We start from the raw sequence: 27,143 nt of genomic DNA, 5'->3' as shown, positions 1-27,143 counted from the left end.
ATAATTAAGATGAAGTCTTAATTTCAAAATCACTTGGTCCCTTTACTTCTGGCCGTTCTCCTTACACCTTCTGTACTTTAATACCAGGACAAAGAAATACTTAGCTTACTGCAGTTCTCAGTAAATATATTCCTTTAAGATCTAAAAGTTTGTGATGATGGTAAATTGTTACAATTAATATTTTGCTGGACATTATCCATTATCTTGTCTATTCTAAAAAACAGTCTAATTTCTATTAAAAACACAACGTTTCGGGAACTGGATTCTGTCCCCGTCTTCAGGTAAAACCTACTCAGTTGGCTCCAATAGACAGAGCTAGCCCCTATCTCCGGACATATATGCCAATTTCCGAAGGGATTCATAAAAGAAGCACAACTTAATCCATCTGTGGGAGTTAAGATATGTTGAAGCTATCATAATTTGAGGCTTAGCACCAGAGAAAGAAATCATACCGGGAGAGAAGCAATACTCCTTGTGGTATACAAGCACAACAAAATCATCTGTGGGAGCTAAGAAATATTGAAGATATCATAATTTGAGGCTTAGCACCAGAGAAATATCGTGAATGAAATCATACCGGAAGAGAAGCAATACTCCTTGTGGTACCAACATATGAAACAAAGAGTTACCCAAACCAACTACACTTGACGTCGCTGTAGTCTCTTGATTTCTGCTGTAATGACAGGGGCCCAGATGGGAGAGATATCCATACTGGGTTGACTGATAGGATGGTCCAGCAGAGACATGTGGGCTGATTCCTTGTATCTTCTATATGTGGTGTTGGGTTCGATCTGCAAAACCTTCGCTTCATTCCAAAGAATTTTGTGATCTTCCTCGTATGCATGTTGGGCCAATTTAGACTTTTCCAGCAAACCCTGTGTCATATTATATTTGTGTTCCTTAATGCGTACTTCTAGGGGTCTGCTAGTTTCACCGATGTAACATCTGCCGCAGTCGCAAGGGATGCTATACACACACTGCTTCGTTTTCTGGGCATCTCTACTGGGTCCAGTTTTCATTAATGTCCCCCGGAGTGTATGTTTCGTTTTGAAGATTGTTCTAAGCTGAAAACGATTCCCGATGCGTCTGAATTTCTCGGCGATACCCTTGACATACGGAATGATTACAGTGCCTCGGTATGTTGTGTCTGAAGAGGGACGATTTCTTGTCGATGGCTTCAATACAGAGTCCACGAATTCTTTAGGATATTCACTGAGCATTAGATCATGTCTTATGTTTCTGATTTCTTTACTAAAATCCTTCTTGTTTTGACATATGACCTTCGCTCTGTTGATCAAACTATGAACAACTCCCCTTTTTACGTGGTGTGGGTGATTGGACTTGAAGTGAAGATAACGACCAGTATGAGTAGGCTTTCGGTACACTTTGGTGGTCAGTTTTGGACCCTGCTTCATAACCAAAACATCCAAGAATGGAAGTGCATTGTTGACTTCAACTTCCATAGTGAATTTGATGGTAGGCCTGATGTTGTTAATATGTTGAAGAAATTTCTGTAGCTCTTCCGGTCCATATGGCCATATCACAAACGTGTCGTCGACATATCTCAGCCATTTTGCAGGCTTGTATTCAGCTGTGTCTATTGCTATTTCTTCGAAATGCTCCATGAAATGCTCGAAATGCTCAGTAATATATTCATGGATCCAGTTCCCGAAACGTTGTGTTTTTAATAGAAATTAGACTGTTTTTTAGAATAGACAAGATGATGGATAATGTCCAGCAAAATATTAATTGTAACAAATATATTCCTTGTTTTATACTTCAATTGCGTCGTACACATGTCTACTGTCTGTACATTTTACACACACACACACACAATTCTGGGTACTGGATCTAAATCTATCTTCAGGGGACTAATGGTCTTTCTCTAAAATATCTGTGACAGTACATCTTACTTTGAGTAGGGAATCTCACAGCAGAAAAGTCCTGTGTGTTCAATAAGATCTCTGATATGGGGACTTTGGTTACCAACATAGTATGAAAATAGAATCTAGTAACTTTCTAATGATGGCATGATGATCTATGTCACCATCTGATGATGATGCACCCTCAAAGATATTTTAGACCCACAACAGCCATTGTTATCTATCTAATTAATTAATTAATTCGCTTAGTGGGGGGTGGAGTCCAACTGGGTCCACTCGGCACGGCAGCCAGTCATTGATCTATTGTAGCCTGCCCCAGGTAGTTATGATGATGGAGAATTTGGTGGAATGAATATTGGCAAGGGAACCCGAAGTACTTGGAGAAAACCCACCCCAGTGCCACTGTGTCCACCACAAATCCCACTTGACCAAATCCGGGATCGAACCCGGGTCGCCGTGATGGGAAGCCGCCGTGCTGAGTGAATTCCAACCGCCACTAAGTGAATTTAAAAAAAAAAATAACTTTGGAATACTGAATGCTATACACACAATAAGAATCAAAACCTGCAGCATTATTCCCACTCTCAAAACTATCTGCATTAACTTCCCGAGTTTTTCTTTAAAAGGCATACCCTTTTGAATTGAATTGAATTTATTTACATTCTATAAATCCTAAGCAGGTTAGTACCTTTGGATACAGAACAAGTCAAAAGGTTACATACATAAGTACAGGCAATTTTAGCTTAACAATTAATATAACTTAATTTTACATCATTCTCTATTTACATTGAAGTATTCATCTAAAGAGTAGAAGGAATGAGCATGTAGATAATTCTTTAACTCTGATTTAAACTTTTTAGTATCATTGCCCAAGTTTTTAATACTTTGTGGCAGATTGTTGAACACTTTTATGCCAGTAAAGTAGACTCCTTTTTGATATACTGATAAAGTTGATGAGGGTAGGTGGAAGTTGTATTTTTGTCTAGTATTCATGTTATAGACATCAGAATTTAATTTGAATTTATCTTTGTTGTAAACAACAAATAAGAGAAGCGATAATATGTATTGCGATTGAAGAGGTAGAATTTTTAATTTCTTAAATAATTCTCTACATGAATCTCTACTTCTACATCCTGTAATGATTCTAATTATATTCTTTTGTATTTTAAAAATTATTACACTATGTGAAGAGTTCCCCCAAAATATTAATCCATAGTTCATAATAGAATGAAAGTAGGCATGGTAAACCATCTTCAATGTTTCCTGTGACATAAAAGGCTTAATTGATCTCATCGCATAGCAAGCTGCATTTAATTTAGGTATAATTTGTTCAATATGTATTTTCCAAGACAGTGTACTGTCTACATGTATTCCAAGGAATTTTGTATCAAGTACTTTACAGATTAATTTGTTGGCATAACTGATGTCCAGATCAATTTGGTGGTTGTTTTTAGTTGTGAATGATATGTAATGGGTTTTATCAAAATTTAATGAGAGTAAATTGGCTTCGAACCATCTGTTTAAGGCTTCAAATACAATATTTATGTCATTTTTAAAGTTTTCAAATTTAGAGTTCTTAAATATTATACTAGTGTCATCTGCATATAGAATTGGTTTAGATTTATTGTTGATGGTTTTAGATAGATCATTTATGTAGAGAAGAAAAAGTAAGGGACCTAAAATTGATCCTTGTGGAACACCGTGCTTTATAATTCCCCAGTTTGAAAATGCATTATGACTGGAGTTTTTATTATTTATTTCAACTCTTTGATACCTGTTTTTGAGGTATGATTTGATCCATTCATTAGCTTTGCCAGTTATTCCATAGAAATTTAATTTCGATAGTAAGATATCATGATTAACACAATCGAAAGCTTTTGCTAGATCACAGAAAATCCCTCCCACAATTAATCTGTCATTGAGAGCACTTAAAATATCGTTAGTTAGTTCATAGGTTGCTTTTTCTGTTGTTAGGTCTTTCCTAAATCCAAATTGCTCTTTGACTAATATGTTGTTAGAATTTAAGTGTTCAAGTAGTCTATTATACATAACTTTTTCAAAGACTTTTGAGAATGAAGTCAATATGGATATTGGTCTGTAATTAGAGATGCATTTTCTCTCTCCTTTTTTAAAAAGTGGTTTCATTACAGCGTATTTTAAGCGTTGAGGAAAAGTACCTGATGATAAAGATTTATTACATAGATGATTCAAGGGTGAACTGATGTAAACAGAGCTTGCTTTAAGTAATTTGGTAGAGATTTCATCATATCCATGTGAATTTTTGGGCTTAAGGGATTTAATAATGTTTTCAATTTCCTTCCTTGTTGAGAATTTGAGATTGATATTTGGAAATGAATTGTTAAAGGCACGAGACAGATAGTATATTGGATTATTATTATTATTATTATTATTATTATTATTATTATTGGAATATGTTTTCTCAGCTAATGAAAGGAAATATTCATTAAATGCACTTGCGATAGCTTGTGGATTGTTAGTGGACTTCCCTTCAATATTCAAACTTTGTACGTCTTCATTAACAGATTTCTTTCCTGATTCAACTTTCACAATATCCCAGGTGGTTTTAATTTTATTGTTTGATTTTAGAATTTGGCTGTTATAGTTATTCTGTTTGGCTTCTTTAATGACTTTTGACAAAATTTTACAGTACATTTTGTAGTGACTTTTTAGTCTTGGATCATTACTGTCCCTACTGGCCAAATATAGTTGTCTTTTGTGTTTACATGAAGTTTTTATTCCAATTGTTATCCAGGTGGATTTGTTTTTATTTTCATTTTTGACTATTTTTAAGGGAAAGCTTGAATAAAAGATCCTCAAGTATGTGTTCAGAAAGCAATTAAATTTAGAATCAATATTATTGCTGTCAAATACATTGTCCCATGATTCATTACTTAATTTTGTGACAAAATCTGCCATCGTATGCTTGTTGATTTTCCTTACTGTTTGATATTGTTGATTACTGGGCTGAAGGTCAATATTATTTATTTCTATGAGTTGAGCATCATGATCGGATAAGCCATTTATAAAGGGTCCTACAGTATAGTCTCTTAATTTTGAGTTATCAATGAATATATTATCTATCGCTGAACTAGAATTATTTTGAACTCTTGTGGGAAAGTTAACAGTACTGGAGAGATTGTAAGATGATAACAAAGAGTCTAAATTTAGTTTCCTATTACTGTCGATGAGATAGTTTATATTTATATCACCACAAATTATAAATTCAACTTTTGAACTATGCAGTACATTTAGGATGGTTTCTAATCTATTTATAAAGTGATCGAAGTTTCCAGATGGGGCTCTATATAAAGTCAGTATACAAATATTAGAAAAAGGAGAGTCTAACTTTAGAGCACATGCTTCCAGATCCTGGTCTTTGCAATAATCTTCTAAATTTATTTTAGTAAATTTTAGGTTTTCATGTACAAAAATACTCACTCCTCCTTTCTCCAGTGTTTTCCTACAGTATCTAGCACCTAAATTATAATTTTCTAAGTGAAGATGTTCTAATTCCAGCTGTTTCATATGATGTTCAGTAAGGCACAGTATGTGTGGAAGATTTGAATTCATGGAGCTTATTAGTTCATTTGTTTTGTTTCTCAATCCTCTTATATTCTGATGGAATATTCTTAGTACTTTATTATTCATTGAATTTAGTAGACTGCAATTACCTTTTCCGATTTCTATTGGTTCACTTACATTATTGTCATTATTATCTCTGGTAACATATTTAAATGGCCAAATGGGTAAGACTACCAGGAGACAGTCAAGGTCTCAGCTCAGACTCATGAGAAAGCTGTAATGCTTTTCATTGTGTCAGGACAGTTTCATTATCAATACAAGAGTGGTTAAGAAAAGCAAAAATAATCATCTCAATTAGAAGCCTGTCAGAAAAGTTCAATGTTCTATGTATTTATTAAATCTCAAGCTTTTCATTTTAATCTGATTCCATTACAATTTTTTCGACCAAGACGATTCCAGGGACAAAACAAAATATTAGGGTTAGGCATCCCCATCTATTCAGCAAGCACCCGCAACAATGTCCCACTTCTTGTTCATGAAACAAATATGGTAAAACAGATTATTTGCTAGAAGATGGTTCCTAAAACTAATAAATGAAATATAAACACCATTTGCGGAGTGCTCATCAGAAATTACGTAAATTCTGTGCCAGGAAACTTACAGTTTGTTTTGTTTGTTTATTTATTACATTTCTTGGATACCTTGTGTGTGATATGATATACAGATAAATGATACAAACTCCGTCCCAAGTGCAAACAATATATATTATATGTCTTTGATCTTGCTCTCTTCTACACTACATGTTTCGGCCTGTAACGGCCATCATCAGGTGTATACTCTTACGTTGCTGCCACACTGAACCCAGTCTAAAATTTTACATTTAAAAAACACATTGTTATTTTCTTCGTTATTATCAACATCTACCTCGTTGATATCTGTCTGGTATGTAGATTATTTTGAACACGTCAATTTTGATTTTCCTGTACTAGCACTATAAAATCTTTAGTTATAATTTAAAATCCTTTAAAATTTTCTCTAAATTTTAAATTTTAAATTTAAAATTGTTAGGGTTACTCGCCCTATGTCTAAAGTGCTGCAGTGGCTAGTTCTTGTTTCCACACTGTACAGGTGTTATTCTGTGTAGTCTTCCTGCGTGCATGCCGCTGCTTGTCTTTACTGCGTGTGCTCTTGATTTTCCTGTAGTAGCACTATAAAATCTTTAGTTATAATTTTAAAATCCTTTAAAATTTTCTCTAAATTTTAAATTTAAAATTGTTAGGGTTACTCGCCCTATGTCTAAAGTGCTGCAGCGGCTAGTTCTTGTTTTCACACTGTACAGGTGTTATTCTGTGTAGTCTTCCTGTTTGCGTCCCGCTGCTTGTCTTTACTACGTGTGCTCATACATGTGCTCATCTACATACCAGACAGATATCAACGAGGTAGATGTTGATAATAACGAAGAAAATAACAATGTGTTTTTTAAATGTTAAATTTTAGACTGGGTTCAGTGTGGCAGCAACGTAAGAGTATACACCTGATGATGGCCGTTACAGGCCGAAACATGTAGTGTAGAAGAGAGCAAGATCAAAGACATATAATATATATTGTTTGCACTTGGGACGGAGTTTGTATCATTTATCGTGTAGAGTGCAACAGGATGCTTAAATATAATATAATATACAGAGCTTGCATTATTACTCATGTTAGCAGTTTCTAGTGAAAATTCTTTCATGATAATTACTGGGCCTTTCTTTCATATAACACAGACTCTTCCAGTTGGAAGTTACAAAGGAGAACATTCCAAAGAGTTATACAGCACTGGCTTAAGTAATTTCTCTATGCCACCAGATTTATTAATTCTAAAGAAAGAAAGGGGGAAGATATATCAAAAATATTATTTCATAATATGAAAATGATATCATAAACAGAAAACTAATACATATTCACCAGAATGAAAAAAGATAAAGGAACATATCTGGCCTTCACAAAAGTTAATTCTTATGATTCTCTATGCCTAGGAGATCAAAAAAAAATGTATTAAATGACAAGATATATTAATTCTGAATACACATCCTGATTCAGCAAATCTACTACTTAGAATGCAAACTAAATCTAATTCCCATTTTCTTCCTTCTGAAACATTGAAGCTACATAAGTAAACATGCCCTGAGATTAATTCATTAAGCACTATGCCATGAATTATATATGGAGGCAGAAGATACAGCTCCCTCCAGTCTTTTTTAATTCCCAGTACTAGATGCAGGTGAGTGGTAAGCTGCATGTCCCAAATATTTTATCCCTTGAGAAAAGAGCCTCAGTATGCACTGGAGAGGAGCAAAAACTGAACCCCTGAGCCAGGTTTTGCAGTGGTGAAAAGAAAAATCTCCATCCCTGCCAAGAATCTAACCCAATTCTTTGGTAATGGCCTAGTCACTGTATAAAATGAGGTATTGCACAATGAAGATAAACAAAACGTTTAAACTGTAAGTTGTTTTGCATGGGTGCAAAACACTATCTCTTTGCACAAACATAAACAAGTATTTGAAAACTAAGAACTCAATACCTGGACCTAAGGGAGTAAATCAGGATATAGTCAAGAGGTACTTTATGACTTATGAGGGTCACCAAGTGCTGCTATGAGTGAATCAGAGAGCATGACTGGTTAGATGTTTAGCTAGCAAGGAAGGTAGACAAATAATGCATACAGAATTCTGAAAATGAAAATTCTTGCAAAGAAGGTACTTGGAAGAGTGAGGAGATTAAGGGTCAACATTAAGCCATATCTTAGGGAAGCATGTTATATGGATGGGAGGTATGGAAATGACTTTGAGTTGGGTCCATTGGTGGGCTCTTGTATTAGTGGTAACAAACCTTTGTATTCTGTTACCAGAGTGTTATTCAGTTCAATTAAAAATATTACTTACTTCACTGCTTTCTTCTGAACTCTCTGATACTTCTTTTGTGGCTGCTCTACTTTTGCTGGCAGCTGCTGCTTTGCTTCCCCCACCAGTGCTACTATTGCTGGAAACCCCTTTCCTTCCCCTCCCAGCTGCACTCACTTTACTGCCACCTGAAGGCTTTGGTGCGGCAGTTTCCACTTCATCCACCTCAGCTAGAGCAAATAAATCACTAAACTTCTTCCGCTGAACGTCTGTGCATAAACTCTGAGCCTGTTGTAGTGCCCTTTGCATGGAGTCTAAGCTATAAAGGTGGAAATTATTCTGTCGACAACATTGTCTTAACTGGTCTAGATGTCCAAGCACTTGCTCAGCACTAGGAGGACCAGCTCCTGCCCCCAAACCAGCTCTGTTCGCTCCACCACCACCACGTTTTCGTTTATTTGGGGAGGTATTTGGGTACCGACTACTTAAGAGATTGGCCACTAACTCTCCCAACTTTTCTTCATGTTCTTGACACCAGTACTTAAGTGCAGAAACCACAAACACATCCTGTGGAGGTCGTACTTCACGAGACAGTAGATGTTTCAGAAGCTCAGCTGTAGGTCTGTGTTAAAACATGCAAAGAGAAGCAAGTGGGTATGTAATGCACATATTTTAATTATATATACATCATGTTACTTTATTTAAATATCCACATGCATGAACACACACACACAACAGGTGCATGCTTAACTGTAATTTCTTACAGTCCTACATTCACATAAAGGAACCGCAACAATTCAAATTATGGTGGAAGTCCATAAAACACAGTTTCTGAAGGGTACAACACAATACACTATCACTGACCAGCCAAATGTATCAGAAAATTAATTCTTAAAGAGCACTCATGGATTGCATAAACAGTTCTTTTTATTTAAAAGAAAAAAAAATTGTCATAATTCTACAATATTTTGACAACCGTTATTCCACCTTCCTTATTATCAATACAATGGGTAACTGTACTGTTTGTTTCTTGTGTTTATATTTTAATATCAAATGCTTTGCTATCAGATTTCATTGAAGATGGCAATAATAGTTCACAAATTGTTACGATTCATAAGACAGTGGTCATGGCCCTGAAAAGAACATATATGAGTGTAACTGAAGGAAGGGATGCCACAAAAATCATGTCAGCAGAATGAGTCTTGCAAACAGCATCCTGATCTCTGTACGAGTAGTTTTCAGTAACATGGTTTTAGAAACAATTTAGAAAGAGGAACACAAAAATTAGTTTACCTGTTCCTTTCATAGCCACTCTACAATATTATGACAGATGTTCTAAATGTTAAGACAAAATTATGGAATATTTAGGGCAAAGATGAAACAGAATATTCTGTATAATATAGCTAACCGAATTCCTCTTAAAACAATATTTACATCATGGGAAGAGATAATTTCCACCACTACTAATGCAGCTAAAATGAAGACATAAAAATCAGAAAAAAAAAAATTAGATTACCCTGTGTAATGAAGAATAATTATGGTGTAACTCTGTCATGGAAATAAACATATAGTACATAAATCTCTTCAGTATTTCATATCGCTTCCCTCTATTCTGAAGAATGCAATTTCAAAATAATAGTAATTTTGTAAGTTGCTGATTTGCTACAGTTTCTCATTAATCTATATACTACAGTAGCATTAATGGTAGGAACATACCTTTCCTGTTTCAACATGAGCAAGATCGATGTCAGGGCTTCTGCATGACTTGAAAATTCCAACCTTGGCAAAATTGGTAAAACATAGTCTATAGGAATTCCATGAGCTGTGACTAACTGCCAAAGGAAATACTGTTCAAACGTTTCCCACGATAGACTGGCTGATAAAAGCGCTCGGAAGGAGTCCGAACGGAACATAACAAGGCGTCCTTGTAGAATGTGACACACCAAGTCTTGTAACTGGGCTGCATCCACTGTTGATACAACCAAGTGCAGGAGTTGGGCATGACCAATTGCAACTGATGGGAACTGAATGTATACTTCAGGTACAAGCCAGCAAAACAAGTTCACGTCATCTTCCTGGCAGAGCTGAGCAAATATGAAACATAAGCTTTAGAACAATGTCAAATAATGAGAAACACTGAATACATAGAGATGAAATTCATTGTTACTTACCTCCAAGTCAGTAAGCAAGCAACTTTCTAATTCCTTGTCCAGTGCTTGACAGAATTCACAGTACGCTGATGACTTTCCATCATTTAATTTACTGAGGAAAGAAACTATATGTTAGCTAGGCTGTAATTCATAATATTCCTATGATAGACACTTTACTTGCACTATTCACATTTAAGTACAAGTTATGAATAGCAAAGCACACAATTCAATGTCTCCCTTTAAGAGCTGCTGTTCAAATGATCAATATATATCTGCATTTATGGAAATCAAAGGTTTGTCAATTGATTCACAAAAGCTCACAATCTGAATCAAGTTCACACTTTCAGAAAATATATTTCCAAGATCCACTGCAGCAGTATCTTTCCATCTATGTCTGCATCTCAAAAGCAGTCCACACTCTTTTCCTTATCAAAATTGTGTACTCATTTTCCCCATGCATACTACAATTTTTTTCACCCATTTCATCTTTCTTAATTCAACTGCTCTATCAATAACAGACAAAAGGAGTATGTACTGGGAAGCTCCACATAACCCACATGTAACACTAGGTATAAATATTACACCATATGTATTCATTTTGTGTTATAATTAAGCCTTCAGTACTTACCAAGCCTTAAGAAAATACAGAAGTAGATAGCCCACTCTTGGCTGGTGGCTCGACATTTCTGCCAGGACAGATAAAATAGGGTGCCTACGTGGATCACCCTCTGGCAGCTGTACTACATTGCGCAACATAACAAACAATGGGCGACCTATACTGTCCTCAAGTGTTCTGCAAGTCAGTAAAACAGATTCATAAATGTAACACACAAGTGTTTAAGAGATGTTACACACATCATTATTTGGTAACGAATTCACATATCGATAACAAAATTTACAAATAAAAATGATTAGGAAACACTTGTAAAAACAAGGAGAATATTTAAAGGAAAAGAAAGCCACTCCTTAGGACAGTGATAATCAAATTATGAACAAACTTGAACAAAAATGAGACCCCATGGTGTATATGTGGCTGTGTGCATGCATGTAAACATACTGTTCATTTCTAAAGACTAGCATCTATGAGAAATTGTACAGCTATGTATCACCTTACTACATGTGAATAAAGTAAAAGAAAAAGTAAAGCTATCCGTGTACCAGGCTGTGAAGGCCCATATAACTGTGAGACGTTGAGGGTCCCACATTATCTAGACAATCGGCTCAAAAATGGCGGTAAGGTTGTCAGCCTTATGCGCCAGCCACGCTTTACTCCCCTGGAAAATTATTTAATTCATTCCTGGTACTCATTTCTGTTAGACGCTGAGTGAACCCCAAGGCCATAGTGCGGCTGGAAGGATTAGGTCAATTGAACAAAAAAAAAAAAAAATCCAATGACCTCATCGGGACTTGAACCCGCAACCTTCTGGCTTGTAGCATAGCCCCTCAACCAACTACACTACATGTGAATTCATATCATATATCTGCAGCCTTAAGCTTACCAAATTAATATACTTACTCATCATTAACATCTACAGGAAAGACTTTTCCTTCCAATTGCTCTTTTAAAACAGTGCAGAGACATGAGCCCAACAGAGAAATGACTTCAGCGTCCATATCTTCTTCTTGAATGACTAATTGTACCAACCTTTCCATAGCTTGGCATCTAAAGGAAGAAATATGTTTTGCTTAATATGCAGACCCAAAATTTCATCAATTGTTTTCCAACTGCAATGGTCTTAAATTCAGGAATAAACTCTACACAATGTTTTAAACCGAAGCACTTCACGAATAAGTTACCCTATTTTGCTAGAATGAACCTTCATCATATATCCATTTATTCATCTGTACAGTTAAAAATCTGTTTACTTTATTTTCTTCTGTATTGCCAGAAACATGACTTTGAGGTGATTCAAAATATTAAATAAAAATAAGTTGGATGGACATCCAGGCAGATGGTTTCATTTGTAGACAAATCAAATGTCAGTCCACTGGGAATAGAACCTCAAATGTTCCTGCTGTACTAATTTGATGATGATGATGATGATGATGATGATGATGACAGTGGCAGCAACAGCAGTGCTGATAATGACATGATGATGCATGTATGTGGGACACTAATGGAATGATTAATGGCAAGGAAAACGAAAAGTACTACGAGAAAACCCTATCCCAACATAGATCCCACACTGAATTGGAAGCTGGCAACCATTTGACAAAAACACTACTGTGCTATTCTGCAAACATTAAACTATGTAAATGTAAAGCTAAGAACCTATACTTTGCAGAAGATGACAATATTCAAAGCAGACATATCAATCTCATGTGACAAACGTATCCTCAGTACTAGCAAGAAATTTGCTTTTTCTTGTCTAAACCTGTTCTCTATTCACTACTTCATGTAACTTATGACACTTCACTTAAATTAATATTACTATATACAATCTGATACATGTAATATTGTATTACATTTGAACGTCATGATGAACATACGCCCAACTAGTGAGAACATGCATATGAAGGGGGCACAAACACGGACACCACAAAAGGAAAATAATGGAGAATGGAGAGTTTTGTTCTCAAACAAATGTATTTTAGTGTGATCAACAATAATGCAATAGCATGGAAACATAAAATCTAATGCAGGGCAATGGTTTCAAAAAAGTGAACAATTGCCTGAAGATGGCCAAGTATGGCCAAAACATGTAGCAATTGATGTGATTTTGATGTTATTTTAAACAAAAGGGAGATTGTGAATATTTTAAAGTTGCATTAAAGATGGAGGTGAATGAGTGACATAATGTCAGGTTTTCTTTCTGAAATATTTAAAACAATTGCAGTAACTGTTCACATACTTCGCTTCATTGTCTCGTTCTAGATGCAATGTTTCTACAGCGACCCGTATTTCTCCTTCTAATTGTTGTACTATATCCAATTCACTCTCCTGCAGTTTTCCTTCAGCCACAGCAGGTTTCTCCTTTAATCTCACTTTTGCTGAAACAAAGACGCACACAAGACACACATTACATTTAGCATAATGAGAAAGTCAATACTCCGCTCTGCATACACAAAAAGCTAAGCCCAACTATTCTGTGCTACACTAAGCGAAGCTAGGACAAGCTTTTTCAGAGTACAGATAATGTATGTACAATAGCAGATGATTGTATATTTACACAATGCCGTATTACAGACGCGTTAGTTAGCCAACATANACGATGCCCCAGCCTCCATATTCGCCAGACATGGCTCCGTGTGACTTTTTCCTATTTCCAAAAATAAAGAGAACCTTAAAGGGCCGTCGTTTTACAAGCATAGATGACATTAAAAGCGCATCGCTGAAAGAGCTAAAGGCTATCCCAAAAATCGAGTTTGAGAAGTGTTTCGATGATTGGAAGAAGCGCTGGCGTAAGTGCATAATATCGAATGGGGACTATTTTGAAGGCGACAACATTAATGTAGACGAATGAATAAATATTTTTTCCAAAATACGGAAATTCCCGTCATTTTTTGAACACACCTCGTATACATATATGTGTATAATACAGACAAGTTAAGACACTGAAGCTGAACACAAATACTGGGATTCAAATTTCAGTCATTCAACACTGTTAAAATGAAATCAACAGAGAAGAGCAACCCTCTTAAGAAGTTCAAGAGACTGGCTTTGTAGAAACATCTTTTTACAAGAATTACAGAATTCACAAAGTTTCTTTCTTATAAGCCACAATGACAGACTGAAAATATGTGCATTTTTATGTGCCAGAAACTTTAAATTCTGAATCAGCCAATAGTTATCCTTCAAATTTGTGGTAAGGTATTAAAAGGTTTTCATTTCATAGCTTCCAAGTTTTATTTTGTGCTGCAATATTACTGTTAGGTCTATTTAATTCTAAACACTGTACATTCAGAAGTCAATATAATCAGTGAAAATGGAGAAAATCAATTTGCTCTTTTATTCTAAAATACTCATTATTTTGGTAAAGTCTCTTTAAACTTAAAACATTATAGCACAAGGAAAATGGAATAATGTCAGCATTACTTCAAAGTGTCACAGTTTCTGTCATTGTCATCTGTTCATTTTTGTACTGTTTCACATACATTTTACTAAAAACTGTAACAAAACACAATCACGTGTTCTGTGAATAACTTTTATGTTAATTACTGTGGTAAAAAGAGTATGATTTTTCATTGTCATGCAGCTGGCAATACAGTGAATTTGCTAAAAGCTGGCCCATGTCAAATACGTATTTAAAGCACAAAACACCCATCTCTCCTGTACTTTATACAAAATTACTATAAAGCATCCAATATAATTTCGTTATATGAAATGAAAGAACAGATTGCCTTCTTAAAGAAGACACATTTTAAAAAATTAGAGACAGCAGCTGTGCATGTAGTGCTTACTTTAACATTCCAAGTTCAAGCATTTATCCCATACCTATTATAATTTAATAACATCAAATAAATGGAACCACAAAGATACATTTAAAATATGGCAGATCTCAGATCCTCAATTTCAAAATTTCAGGGGGATACAAATTTGTGAAAAATGTTATGTTCATTAATATTTTCATACTTATTATCAGATTTGATCTTTGTAAACTATAAGTATAACCCAAGCTGTTAGTTACATAACACAATAATAATGTCATTATCCAATGATCAGAGCTTTATGGGGAAGTTAAAATGTTTACTGAATTAAGGTTCTTATGAGAAACACCTTAATTCAAATGTATTTATAAGACATGCACTTTCTGATATGTACATGAAATTCTAAGAAGGGGTTAAGAAGGAAAGGGGGTTCTGGTTGGAGTGCCACTGCAATGACTGAACTGGGAGCATATTCAGTTTCCATGTCAACCAAAACTGGATACAACACAAATTTAGATAAAAATACGTAGTACCTACTGTATGGGAATGTGTCATTTGTGAAAATACTACAAAGCAGCATGTTTTTAGAATGTCAATATCCCATACTAAATTTAATATATACAATGTTTCACACTTTAAATTGCAAATCAGCATTACAAGTGCTCTATTTATGTGCATAATTAACTGGAATTTATGCTAAGAAATATAAACACACAATGTACTCAGTGATCACTTTGGAATATTCACTGTTTCCCTTAAATGTAAAAAGTCATGGAAACAACTGGGGGGAAAGCTGTAGGATGAATGAAGGGGGGGGGGAAGTGAAAATTGCAGTATGAAATTATAAGCACTGAAACCATCTGCAACACTTTCATTTGCAATTAGTGCATTTCTATGGGAGAAGAAAGTAACATGGGCACTTATGTGATGCATTATTCTTTATACCTTTAGGTTACATTTCCTAGTGTCAAGGTGAAGGGTAGTGGAGGTATACCTTCACTCCCCCCATATATCTTCATGGGACAGTGCTTAAGTAATTAAACAGAGGGACAACTTTTCCTTTTATTGCAGCAGCAGGCTGCAGTGCTCATGGAAAAGTGTTTTCCATTCCCTTAGATCTGTACATTCTGTCATATTCTTTCCTAATCATTAAATGAGCTTATAAAATTGTATGCCTGGTTCAGTACAAATGAAAAAAAATGTTACTCAGACTCAAATCAACTATCAAATTTCTTTCTCACTATTTGTCTTATGGAACGTGGAAGGTTAGAGGCCTAATTTCTGGTCTCAATGACAATGTCAGTTTTATACTAGAAACAAGCACAAATATTTATGTTGTATTTCATTTTTACAGTTACTGAAACTTACTGGTTTAAAGTCAACAATGAGAATAATTTCAGTTTGGCAGAAAAGGTAAAAGCCCTCATATTTCTCTTTGTGGGCATACAATGTTGAAAGGCATTAAGAAGAAAATCTGGGAAGAACTTATAAATACATGCTTTTCTTAAACTCCATCAATGAATGAAGGCCAGTAGAAACCAAAAACCAGCAATTATATTACCTATTACCGGGCATAATATCCATTAGTAGAGTTTCTAACTACTTCAAATTTGCCAGATATAACATCTAAGTTCTGAACTGTTGCCAAGTTTATAGCTGTTAGAACAAAATTTGTACAGACTTATGGGTGTGTTTATGATGCATTCCCACACAAAATTTCACAAGCCTAGCTACAATGGCTCAGTAGTTATAATAATAAAACAGAAAGCTAAATCCAGATTTAATGTGACCACTATGTTGTTGACATGTAAGCAAAAGAATGACCTTAACAGAAATTGAATGAGGGAAATTAAAAGTATAAGGTGGGGGTGGCATACAATTGCACAATATTTACATCAAAATGTAATAAAAATTGGTCAACTGGTTCAAAAGCTGAATGGGTCAAACACACACACACAGACAGCATGGCAATCTCACAAGTCTACTGTTTTCCTTACTAAGGGAAAGTAGGATAAAAACCCACACAAACACGAAGGTAAAGCACAAACCAAATTTCAGATTATCTCCTAGTTATGCTGAATCAACAGTATATAAAATTGAGCAACTAAAATAGCATACATCTGTTAATGTAACAACATGTTTGAAGGACTGCCACTGAAGGTAAAAAGAACTGTGTTTGAGAATCTGTTTATATGCCCCAAAGAATGGGTTTAAATACACAAAATTCTCACATTTTACAATAAATTACAGGAAGAGGAATGATGTCCCACATGTTAGACAGGTACAGAGAGTGTGAAGTTCCCAAGTCACATTTCTTGCAAGCCGGTACCCCAAGCGAGAAACTTGCGACAGATCATGCAACCAGGAAGAGTGTACTTATTTATATATTACGATATGTTTGAAGTGAAATGTGTGTCTTATTTTACAATTCTATATTAGCCACAAAGTCATAACAGGTAAAGACTGACTTCTTGCATCACCTAGTGGAATGTCATCATCATCCTCCTCATCCTCCGTACTTCGTGGGATGGGGGTAAGTGTTGGAGCTGCTGTTTCTTCCTCATCATCGCTGAATGTTGGTTCTGAATCACCGAGATGATTATTGGAAGGCGTATGGTTCTCTTGGCCATCTAACATTTGCTCTGTTGGTTCTTCCTTTGTGTTCATATGAATCCCAGAGTTGAAATCATCTTTACCTTCAAAGTAATCATAAACAAATGTATGTAAAGTTAGTAAACAATACATTTTTTTGAAAAGCAAGTATGCTAAAAATCAAATTTCTATTACTGAATTTAGCTGTAACTATAGAAACAATTAGGCTACAGCACGTACTTCATCCATGAGAGGACACAGGCTAATGCAGATAATGGCTGAACTGTTTATGACAATATTGTGACATGCAGACCCATTGCTAGAAGACAAAGGCAAAATAAGCGACTATACAACAAACATTGCAAGGTAATGGCTCTGTCAATAGACATGAATGCAACAATTGTACTGCAACAAGGGAGCAGTGTTTTCTATACGGTCTATGCCAAGATGTTTTAAGCAGGACAAGTGAGGAGTGTAGGTGAAGAGTTGGTTGGAGTGTTAGTGAGATGGAACACTGCTTCAGTTCAGTTACTGTGAGCTGCTGCTGTGAGAGTCCAATAGCTGAGGCCGAGGATGCTTCAGGAACTCAGATGAAGGGAATGTCTGCTGTTGGAAGGTAGTACCAAGCAACGGCTAGTGGCGACTGTAACAGATTGAGAACATCAGTCTGTGTGTGACAGTGACTTGTAAAGTGCAGCCATGAGAAGTGTTCAATAAACCTGATTACCAATCCAAACACTCCATCATGTGACAACTGGTGTTAGAAAAGGGATTATTGGATTAGAAAGGATCAGACTGAGAGAATAATTGGGCTGAAGATATTGTTACACTGCCAGACTATGGAGATGGGACAGATACTGGCACGCCTGCTGGCAAAAATGAATGTCATGCAAGAGAGGATGGAAGCCAAGACAGAAGCTAATCAAGGAAAGATATATGTGAAGATGGACACCAATTAAGAAAATATGGATGTCAAGATGGACACCAATCAAGAAATAATGGCTGACCTGAAAACCCAGATAGGCTCTCTTGCCTCACACATTGAGGTAAACCAAGATGGATTCCTGGCTAGAAGAAATGAAGGCCTGGTGAAAAGAGATGATGCCTGCCAAAAAGTGATGAAGGCTTGTCTAGAAAAGGGAAAGGCCAACCCAGAGAAGACGAAGGCCGGCCTGGAAGAAATGGGGGCCGCTGTGAATGTCTTCGAAGAAAGGTTAGACAAAATGGACACCACAGATTTGGAGGTCAATTGACAGAAGTTCGAGGCCATAGCAGTGCATCAGGAAGTCCCTAATGAAGAGGCTACAGCAGAAATTATAGGAGCACTGGAGAACTGATATGGGGACTGGCATCTACCCACAGCGCAGGCCGCGCCATAACTCAAGCGGTTAGTCACTGGCTTCCCATTGCGGCAGCCAGGGTTCGATCCCAGGTCTGGTCAAGTGGGATTTGTGGTGGACAAAGTTGTGCTGGGGCAGGTTTTCTCTGAGTACTTCGGTTTCCCTGTCAATCTTCATTCCACCAATTGCTCCATGATCACCCTCACCTATCATCTTGGGCTGGTACAATAGGCCAGAAGTGGCCGCAGTACAAGGGACTTAGTCCCAACTAGCAATAAAAAAATACCCACAGGGCACTACCAACAGCCAAAGAAACAAACACAGGATGACGGTGGGTCCTGGCAGAAGTTGGCCACTGCCTAAGGATGGTTGACCTGCCGCTCAGGAATGGCATGGCATAAGGGCCACAGTTATAAAGGATCGATGGTCAAGGAGAGATGCTGAAAGGGATCAGAATGCAGTAACAGCATCAGGAACTGAGGTGCAAGATAACAGCTACATATGAGGAAGGAGAGGATATCCAACAGGATTTTCAGGAAGACAGTAGAGCTGGAGATAGAAAAGTGAATAGTTGGGTTTTCGACTGGGATGCAGAAAGTGAGTAACTGGACATTATGGAGGGGTCAGCCCCATCCAAAATGAAAGAAGAGGCGTCAGAAGCACAGCTCTTGGAAGAAAATGAAACTGTGGCATGCCTGTAGTCTATTCAGGATAAACAGCCTTAAAGAAGGAGCAATGTAGCACATAGACCCACTACTACGCAGCAAACATGAAATAAGCATCTATACAACAGCTGTTTCTAAGTAACAGTTCTGCCGACAGACATAAGCGCAACAATTCCACAGCAATGAGAGGATACAACACTAATGAGATGCAGTTTTTCTAAGCAGTCCATGCTGAGATGTTTTCAGAGGGACAAGTTAGGAGCCGCAGTGAGTTAGTGAAGAGTTGGTTAGTGTGTGGGTGAGTTAGAGGACTGCTGTGGTTCAGCTGCTGTGAGCTGTTGCCAGCTGAAGCTGGTAGCTGAGGCCAGCGATAGCTCAGGAACCCAGAGGAAGGCGAACATATGCCACTGGAAGCCCCTACCAAGCAACAGCTAATGAGACTCTAACAGACTGAGAACACTAGTCTGTGTGTGACAGAAATTTGCAAAGTGCAGTCACAAGTTGTGAGGTTGTAAGTAAAAAGGATGGGAAAGGTTAGATTGGGTATATGGTTGCCTAGCAACTAAACAGAAATTACTGTTAACTTAAAAACAAAGCTGTCCTGTACAATTGTAAATACACATTTCCATACTTTATGAGTACCAACTATGCCATGTAAACAAAGACTCTTCTGGATTACCACATATTACATTTCTTATTTGTACCACAAGTTTAACCACATTATTCTGTAGCTTTACAATTGAGTATGCAGGATACCTAAAGCTTCTGATAACATTTAAGAGGACAAAAGATTCTCAGTTCAAACTGTGGTATTCTGGGTTATGCCAATGTGTAGCCTGGTGGGAAGGGAGGTATCAGTCCTCTACCCTGAAGATTGAGTCAGTAAGTCAATCCAAAAAACTGCTACCCATTCACTAGAAAACATGGTGTCATAACCCAGAGGACCTCAGAACTTATATGCTTTATAGAGTAAATCCAAGATAAATGAGATAACCATTGTACAGTTTTGACAAAACTTCTATTCTAATAAAAAGTTACAAGTTAAGATGAAGTAATAATTTCATGTGAAAATATGAGCATACCACAAAATTGCTGTCCTGAGAACAGACTAAGAAATAAACTGAGGAAAACCACAAATGAATCAATTTAAAACAGAGAATTTAGCTAAGCTCATAAAACTTGAATTCAAAATGAGTCAAATCCTTACCTTCTGTTGTTGGTGGGAGGCAGAATTCCTTGAATGCTTCCCTGACCATTGCTCTCAGCTCTCGGTCAAGTTTTGGATTGTCAAAAAGAGGGAACAAAGTTGGTAACACTCTTTTTTCCAAAATTTGACGAAGAGATGAAAAAATCCCAGCACGGACTTTGTCAGCTAACAAAGGGTAAAAATTTGGAATGATCTGAAAAGCAATTTCAATACATATAAATAAATTCTTGCTCCATATCCCACTTCACTTCACCAACAAACTTAACACTTTGCGGACCGGCAATTTAAATATTTCAATCACCCTGGGGACTGTCATTTTTAAACCTACTACCCAAACTTGTGCACTGTTCACTTTAAAAATTAATATAAAATCTCTTACTTAATTTTATGAACTAAAATTTTTGGAGAACACCTACCAATGCTTCTAGAAGTGCTTGAGAGTGTGTTATTTCTGGAAAGATCCCCCTTTGTGAAGTGGTATTACACAGAACTTGCAATGTAGTCATACTCCTTTTTTTGTGAACTGTGCAAGCACAGCACTGCCTAGAAGGATGCTTCCCCTTGGAATGTTCACTCTTCACAATTTTTGCGAGAGTATGTTTCCGCATATCACCCAAGAGTCACCCAGGGGTGTCCACGTGAGGCCTGCGTGGGGTGGGAGTTGGGGGGCCTGGTCACACTAAGTCTGTGCCTGACTCTGGTTCTGCCGCCACCATCTGGTCTGTACCCCAGGCCTTTGCCAAATTCATCAGAAATGCTTTGTATTTCAATTTCGAATCAGGGTTTAAATTTTTGTAAACCAAAAATGAATTGAAAATGGTACAATTTATAAGCCACAAGGCAACTTTCTTTGTCCACTTTATTATTTTCCTAGGAAGAGAATAATAGGCCAAGTATTGATTGGCTCTATCAACTCCCTTCATTAACATATTATACTCAGAAATATCAATAGGCTTCTTTACTTGTCCATGTCTACTGTGAACATCAACCATGCCTGAATTGTAAATTGTGGAAATCATATTCACAACACGAGTATCCCTATCTCCAAAAAATAGTTCTGCTACTTCAGACACTTGCGTTGGGTCCGATGGAATTTGTTTCACCCCTGGATTTCCAGTAAACTGTCCCAAAGTAGGCATTTTGTCTACTTTTCCCCATGTGGCTGTCCCCGCAATTTTACTACCTGCACTTTTGTCGGAGCTACTTTCACTTTTACAGTCTGTGGCCACAGTTGTTTGTTATCCCCTTGTCACTGCCAATGTCTAAATCACTATCACTACACCGTCAGAGAACAAGTCAGATATTTCTTGTTCTCCGAGAGATTGTTTGGTTTTCAACCTCTTCTGTCCTTGACTCATTGCACTAACTTCCTGTCTGGTATATAAGAGCTTGAAGGGTCAAAGATCATTTTCTCTTGGAGGGGGAAACCAAACAGTGAGATCAAGTTACTGCCTACTAAGCAAACATTCCAGAATAATATTACGCAGTAGTCATTTCATTTGGGTGGTGCCAGTGCAAGGTATAGTGTGTTTCAACATAACGTGTCCTAAAATCATAATAATATCACGTTTAAAAGCGCTGGGCATAAAAATATGCCGCAGTCCGCAAAGTGTTAAAGAGAATTGAAATTCGAGGAATATATTCTAACATAATAAAAACATTCATGTAATTCACTTACTCTGCATAAAAAATCAAGTAATGTGGCTGTGACAGCTGGATGTGATCGCATTGAATGATGCATAACAAGAATGGCTGGTTCTAAAAGAAAAGAAATACAAAGAATAAAGTTAACTTCCCTTTATTTCCTACACTTCAACAGGACAGGAATGGCAGGGGACATTTGATTTTACTGATGTATGGCATTACGCACAGCAAAGGGATAAGTAATAAATTGTGACCATGCTTTAAATATAAAAATCTCTTCATGATTTCCAGAGTAACACTGTATCCGAATGCCAAAATAAAGAAAACCTTAAAATGGAGGAACTGAGATTCTCATGGCTGTAACTATGAAGACCGCAGTCTTCTGGGTTGTAACACCATGTAGTTCGGAGACAGCCTGAAGTTTTTCAGAGGAACATACACCTCCAACTTCAGTGCTGAAAATCAAACCAAGCAAACAACAAGCAGAAGCAGGCAGCTCTCTCCAAAAAACACAGTGCTACAACCCAGAAGACCATACACTTTTTAAACAAACAAAATTTAACAAAAGAGGTAAAAGAGCTGGCCCACTGAAATTTAATTCCCAGTGCAAGAGAAGGTGCAATATAAGATACAATATAAGATACAAGAATAAGAGAATACCAACTGAGACAACCAGCATACATTCATCAAGATTGGAGAATTCTTGTATCCACCAATGCTCTATGACTATGAACTCAAATGAAGGACAGACCAAAGACAACCACAGATGTGACATGCTTTAGTACTTGAATCAGCTTAGTCAGTAAAATGATTGGTTATGGAATGAATGACCACATTTCATATCCACTGCTCTCTTTGCCAACATCTCCAGACTGGCTCTGGGCAAACTCAGCTTCATATTCCAAGAAACAGTGGGAGTTCTTTCCTCAACGGAGAAACAGCTAGAGCAGAAAGCTAACCACTCACTCTAGTGCTGAAGTAAAGAACGTGTGGGATTTCACCGCCATTCTCCATACATTTACATGCCATGGGACCACTATCACTTTTTATAAAAATCCTTAAATGGAATTAAACAAATTTGAAGCCAAACTAACCTAAGAAGATGATTATGGTCTAAGTGAAGAAAGTTGAGACACTCAAGCAACCGCTCAGTGCCTACTATCTGCATAAATGGATGGATGGAAGACGCAATTTTGCCACATTTACACTTGACACTTTATCTGACTCACTACAAGTTCTCATTATGCAATTTACTGGCATGACTTCAACCATTCATAGCTAACTATTACTTGTGCAAGACATAAATTACATTTTGATTAATCTCTGTACACATGAGTATGTGTTAGTTTGTATTTTCATTTTTTCTCAAAAAAGACAGCAGCTATCAGCCCCAGTATGGACAAGCTTCCATAACTGCACCAAGAATAGCATTTTGAAAGGTAAAATATCACAAACACTACATGGGTATGTGTCCATTAGACAAATAAACTGACACTCACCTATGTTCATGATGTTATCCTTATCAGCCTCAAAGAACAACCAGTCATAGAAAAGTGCCAGTTTTGCATTGGATGCAGCTACACTTGAAGTGCATGTTGTTAGAAGCCAACCAATAACTGCCCATCGAGGGATGATATCCGAACAAAGCAATTCATTTGTTGGATGAATTACCCCAACGATAAAACGGATCAAGTCACAGCGAAGAGACTGTGACTCAGGTGTGGCCAAATACTGTGAAACAAATTTTGAAGGTCAATACAAATATAAGTCATTACAAAATGTATTACTCTCTTACAGGTGGGAAAATTCTGCCATGTGCAAGAAATGAGCTACAGGCAAGATGACTATGCACAGCTAGACAGTCCTCAAAACCCAAACTTATCTCATGGTGGCCCCTCTTTTCCCTTTAGAAAAGAAAAGAAAAAGAAAGAAAGAAAGAAAGATAAAATTCCCTGAAGTGGAAAACAGTTCATTGGATTCTTTCTAGGTGTTCAGACTTCTGTCTGCTGTAATATAGGTACAATAACTATGAGAACAAGAACTAGAAATGATACAAGTACCTTGCATGTACCTACACTTTGGAAAGTAACTTCAGCCACTGCATATATAAAGCATTTATGCAGAGTGTAATTTCCATGTACATGACTTGTATATGAAACTGAAAACTCTGAGTCCTCTGACTTTACTGCATGGAGGTTGTATTGTGTCTACTTTATCAAGTTTCTTTTCCATCTTAACCCTTTCAAACACAATTCTGAAGTTTTTGCTATGTAGTTATTAATCTAGGATTAAAAGTCTTGTGCAATCATTACACCTAATCAGGATACAAAATTGTTTTTAAAAGAATATCATAAATACAAAACAACTGCATAATACTGGGAAGTCATATGCCATAGAATTATGGCCAACTACAGAAAACTTACAATTCAGCAGGACTGCAAGTTCAGAGCTCAAAAAATAAACAAATAAACAACAGATTAGATTGTCAGAAACATATACACTTCACATGTAAAAGACACACACAATTAATGAAATATTTTCTTATGCTCCACTGAAATTAACAAAATTTTAGCTATACAAAATTTAGTGTTCCATTATTTAAAATCTTTTTTCTTTAAAAGAGAAAGTACTTGTGTATCAACAATATCCATTTGATGCCTTTTCCAATTTTATGATGTTTAAACCTATACATCACTTCAGGAAACTGTTTCACATCATTAGTATCAAGCGAAATCATAAGATGGGAACAAACCAAACATCAAAAGAGGAGTTTAGAATTTTGACAACTGTAGGTGTCCTGTGTTCTCTAACCATGTTATATTCCCAAAACCTAAACACCAAAAACATGGATTTAAACTCTTCCTGACCCAGACTGATATTTTGTATTACCTGTCTCTGGAACCATTCTTGGTAACGTTTATGATATCCGAAGCGAACTTGGGATGTGAGAAACACCAACTTTCTCTCCATGTCAGGCGTAAGACGGGACTGCAGGAACCTCCGTGATGTTCGTGTCTGAAGCAACTGTAATACACCTACAGAAAAAAATTTCACTACTTATTAATATCTTTATTTTCTGTCCTCATTGGACATAAATCCCACCATAGATTAATTATAACAGCTACACAACTGTATAAGCTTAGATATTCTAATGACAGTGAAAATTAGGAATGTGGTCTCTGGGATGTGATACCATGCACTCTGGTAGACAGCTACCAACACAGAATGGTATTATACACTGACAATGGAGGCATCAAGTTCCACTGAAACACTGTATCTACCTATATGATTACATGGTCACATGCCAGAAACCATAATCTCAATTAAATGTCTATGTATTTAGTCCCTCTATAATATTATATAACAATTATATATATTATACATAACAATTATTAAAATATTAAAATATTCTCCATTCAACACCAACACGACATGTTAGGGCTCTAAACTGTTACAATGTTTCCATGCGCGCTAAAATTGCGCATTGCAGTCTACTAAAAATTAAAATATTTCATAAAATTCTATCCACATTGTAAGGGGCATTGTCCACTTATTTAAAGCTATGTGATGCGTGTATTCCTGACAGTTTGTTTCAGCAGCTATGTCTGTGATCTGCAAAATGCCCCTTGTTTGTGTTGGTCCCTCAAATATGTGCCTCAAGAAAGCTGAGGCGCATTCTTTACCCCAACAGATTTAAAAGAATCAAAACTCTAAGAAGCCGTGACTGCCTCTGTGGTCTAGTGGTCAGAGTTCCTGGCTACAGATCCAGAGGTCTGGGTTCGATTCCCAGCGCTACCAAATTTTCTGAGAAGTAGTGGGTATGGAACGGGGTCCACTCAGTCTCGTGAGAATAATTGAGGGGGGAAATAGTGGCTGCGGTCTAGAAAACCGAAATTAACGGCCATGGGGATTCGCTGCACTGACCACACGACATCCTCTATCTGCTAAAGTTGGAGCTAACTTCGCCGACAAGTGGCGTTCACTTGTGGACTGAAACAATAGAGTTTATTTAGTTTGTTTGTATTAAGAAGCTGTTTATTTTAGCTCTACAAGTACCTGGCAACTGCTTGTTGCTGGTTTCTTGCTTGGCTTATTTTTCAGTACTAAAGAAGGAGGTAATATGTTCTTCCAAAATACCACATATCTACCAAACTACATGTCACTGCACCCCACAGGACTGTACTCTTTATAGTCACCATCTGAGAACCTCAAATCCAGCACCAGCCACTTATCTGTCTACTATTACTAAGTAAATAGGACTCTCTTCATATAAAAATTGTGACAAAAGAAAATAAAATAAATTTTAAATAATTAAAGACCATCTATGTGCTGACAACCAAACAAGGGTGGAAATTAAAGAAAAAAGAAAAAAAAACAATGTCTCATTATTATGAAGCATGCCTTGTTTCAAGCTGTTTCACTAAAACAAGGATGATAATTACATGAACTTCTTTCATTGGCAAGTTTAATGAGAATTTCACATTACACAAATGCTTTGAGCCTGGTGTTTTATTCTTGTATTAATCATCATTTCAGTACTTACCTGTGAATGTTGGACAAAGAGATTTTGGATTTGTAAGGAGATCTCTCCAGAGTTGTTCAAATTCGGGAATACGGGCTACATTCTGAAGAAGTCTAACAAAGTCTCGGCCAATTACAAGGCAATCCGCAAAACGTTCTCTGATAAGTGTCACCACAAAGACAACTTCTTTATGTCTTAATTGAGTCAATGCTGGGACAGCATGGTCTTCAATAAGGCGTAAATAAGCATACACCACAGATGCAATTAACACTGGGAATTTGTCTAACCAAGATCTGAAACAATAAAATCACAGACCTATGTAGAAAATTTCCTGCCTCAATTTGAAA

General features: G+C 36.7%; 1 protein-coding gene across 2 annotated transcripts in view; it reads right to left on the bottom strand.

Annotated features, from left to right (window-relative positions):
- Positions 1 to 27,143, bottom strand: part of LOC111864714 (integrator complex subunit 3) — a 44,898-nt gene that overhangs the window by 1,212 nt on the left and 16,543 nt on the right. The window contains exons 4-15 of one of the 2 annotated variants that reach the window (XM_023852189.2): positions 26,818 to 27,089; positions 25,164 to 25,309; positions 23,774 to 24,005; positions 22,309 to 22,388; positions 20,631 to 20,823; positions 17,295 to 17,522; positions 13,311 to 13,449; positions 11,975 to 12,121; positions 11,087 to 11,251; positions 10,480 to 10,570; positions 10,025 to 10,392; positions 8,351 to 8,930 (exon numbers count right to left, since the gene is read on the bottom strand). In XM_023852189.2, the coding sequence (XP_023707957.1) occupies positions 8,351 to 8,930; positions 10,025 to 10,392; positions 10,480 to 10,570; positions 11,087 to 11,251; positions 11,975 to 12,121; positions 13,311 to 13,449; positions 17,295 to 17,522; positions 20,631 to 20,823; positions 22,309 to 22,388; positions 23,774 to 24,005; positions 25,164 to 25,309; positions 26,818 to 27,089 (2,641 nt within the window). The remainder of the gene's footprint in view (positions 1 to 8,350; positions 8,931 to 10,024; positions 10,393 to 10,479; positions 10,571 to 11,086; positions 11,252 to 11,974; positions 12,122 to 13,310; positions 13,450 to 17,294; positions 17,523 to 20,630; positions 20,824 to 22,308; positions 22,389 to 23,773; positions 24,006 to 25,163; positions 25,310 to 26,817; positions 27,090 to 27,143) is intronic. The other variant, XM_023852190.2, reaches the window with a different exon arrangement.

The sequence above is a fragment of the Cryptotermes secundus genome, unplaced genomic scaffold (assembly GCF_002891405.2).
Source record: "Cryptotermes secundus unplaced genomic scaffold, Csec_1.0 scaffold654, whole genome shotgun sequence".
NCBI lineage: Eukaryota > Metazoa > Arthropoda > Insecta > Blattodea > Kalotermitidae > Cryptotermes > Cryptotermes secundus.
The sequence above is the reverse complement of the archived record's forward strand: the minus strand, read 5'-3'. Positions and strand labels throughout refer to the sequence as shown.